Here is a 1,572-nt window from a genome sequence, read left to right as displayed (position 1 = left end):
GGCCAGGGCCGGGGCCGGGGCCGGGGCCGGAGGGTGGGCGCACCTGCACGCGCCCCGCGGACCGCGCGGCGTGGCCCAGGCGCCGCCACAGCAGCGGGCTGAGCGTGAACCCCACGAGGTAGTCCAGCCCGCGGCGCGCCAGGTAGGCGTCCACCAGCGGCGTGCTGACCTGGCAGGCGTGACGTCAGCGTGATGTCATCGTCGGCGGCGCGGGGCGTCGCCGTCGCTTCGGGGCGCGGCGCAGAGCTGTGCACGCAGGCCCCGCATCGAGGCAGCAAAACAGCCGCCCGCCGAGACATCAACAAGCCTGGCGCTCCCCGCATGCTGGGGGTGGGGTGCGGGCTTCTGCCATCTGCTGCTGCCGGATCCGGCGCCGCCCCACCTCTCGTGGCGCCCTGAGGGCGGACTCGACGGCCCTCCGGGTGACCTCGCTGAACGTCACCCGCGACACCGCCTTGCCGCGCAGCGCGCCGCCGCGCTGACGGGGGCCAGGAGGGGCGCGGGGAGCATTCAGGCGGCGGGCTGCCAGGCTGTGGCGAGCTGCCATCCGCGGTGACTGCCCTGGAACCCCTCCCTCGACGGTTCTGTTTCGCCTCGCCTCCGCAAAAATCAAACAAGCCCCGCCGACACACCCCGCCAGCCGCTCCCGCGCCCCGCCCTCAAAACATGTTCAGGTCGCCACGCCACGCAACAACGTCATCATTGTCGTTCCTCAGATCTTCAGATCACACACCTCCAGCTCCTGCAGCACGTGCCACGAGATCGCCTCCCCCTCGCGGTCCGGGTCCGTCGCGAGCACGACCCTATCCGCCGCCGCGGCCGCCGCTTTCAGCTCCCGCATCCTCTCCCTCGCGCGCGGCAGCAGCTCCCAATCCATCGCAAAGCTCTCGTCCGGCCGGACGGAGCCGTTTTTGGGCGGCAGGTCGCGCACATGGCCGTAGCTGGCGAGGACCTGGGCGGGGGGAAGGTGCGGGGGCGCGCCATGGGGCGCCGCTGCTATGGGCCGAGGCTGGGTTTCCCCCCTCACATGCGGACGAAAACGTGCTCGTCCTGCTGCACCAGGCAAGGAAACGCAGTCGCAGCTGCTCGGCAGCTGCTGTGCACACACCTTGTACTCGTCCCCGAGAAATTTTTGGATCTTCGTGGCCTTTGCGGGCGACTCGACGATCATGAGCGCGCCCCCGCGCCGCGGCGGCGGCGCCGCTGCCGGCGCGCCCCGTACGGCTGTTGAGGCTGCGGCGGCTGCCGCCGAGAGCCCCGCCCGGCGGCGCTGGTGGTGTTGGTGCAGCAGCTGAGAGGGTGTTGGTGTGAGGGATGCAGAGGTGGCTGTTGCAGAGGAGAAGCCTGGCATTGCCCACAAGTCACAGCGCTCGCATACACTGAGGCGACGAGGCACCGGCCGCCGCGCAGAAAACCGGGCCCTGCGGCGAACTCACCAGCGCGCCGCGCCGCATGCACGGCAGTCGGCATCCCGACAGCATTGTGTGGGGCTGCTGGCTGCTCTGCAGCATTGCCGGCCCCCCGCGTGTTGAGGTGCGCGGCAGCGCGCCGCTGCGGCGCGCGCGGCACCCA

At 71.6% G+C, this 1,572-nt stretch overlaps 1 protein-coding gene across 1 annotated transcript; it reads right to left on the bottom strand.

Annotated features, from left to right (window-relative positions):
• Positions 1-733: 733 nt before the first annotated feature.
• Positions 734-1,171, bottom strand: MNEG_13981 (DNA topoisomerase I; the record flags this gene model as incomplete). The annotated part of the gene is made up of 2 exons (XM_014037548.1): positions 734-952; positions 1,109-1,171. Coding segments are annotated over 2 exons (282 nt in total), but the record flags the coding sequence as incomplete, so codon positions are not given.
• Between the last annotated feature and the right edge of the window lie 401 nt (positions 1,172-1,572).

The sequence above is a fragment of the Monoraphidium neglectum genome, assembly GCF_000611645.1.
Source record: "Monoraphidium neglectum strain SAG 48.87 unplaced genomic scaffold scaffold04177, whole genome shotgun sequence".
Lineage (NCBI taxonomy): Eukaryota > Viridiplantae > Chlorophyta > Chlorophyceae > Sphaeropleales > Selenastraceae > Monoraphidium > Monoraphidium neglectum.
This window is presented reverse-complemented; position numbering and strand designations above follow the sequence as displayed.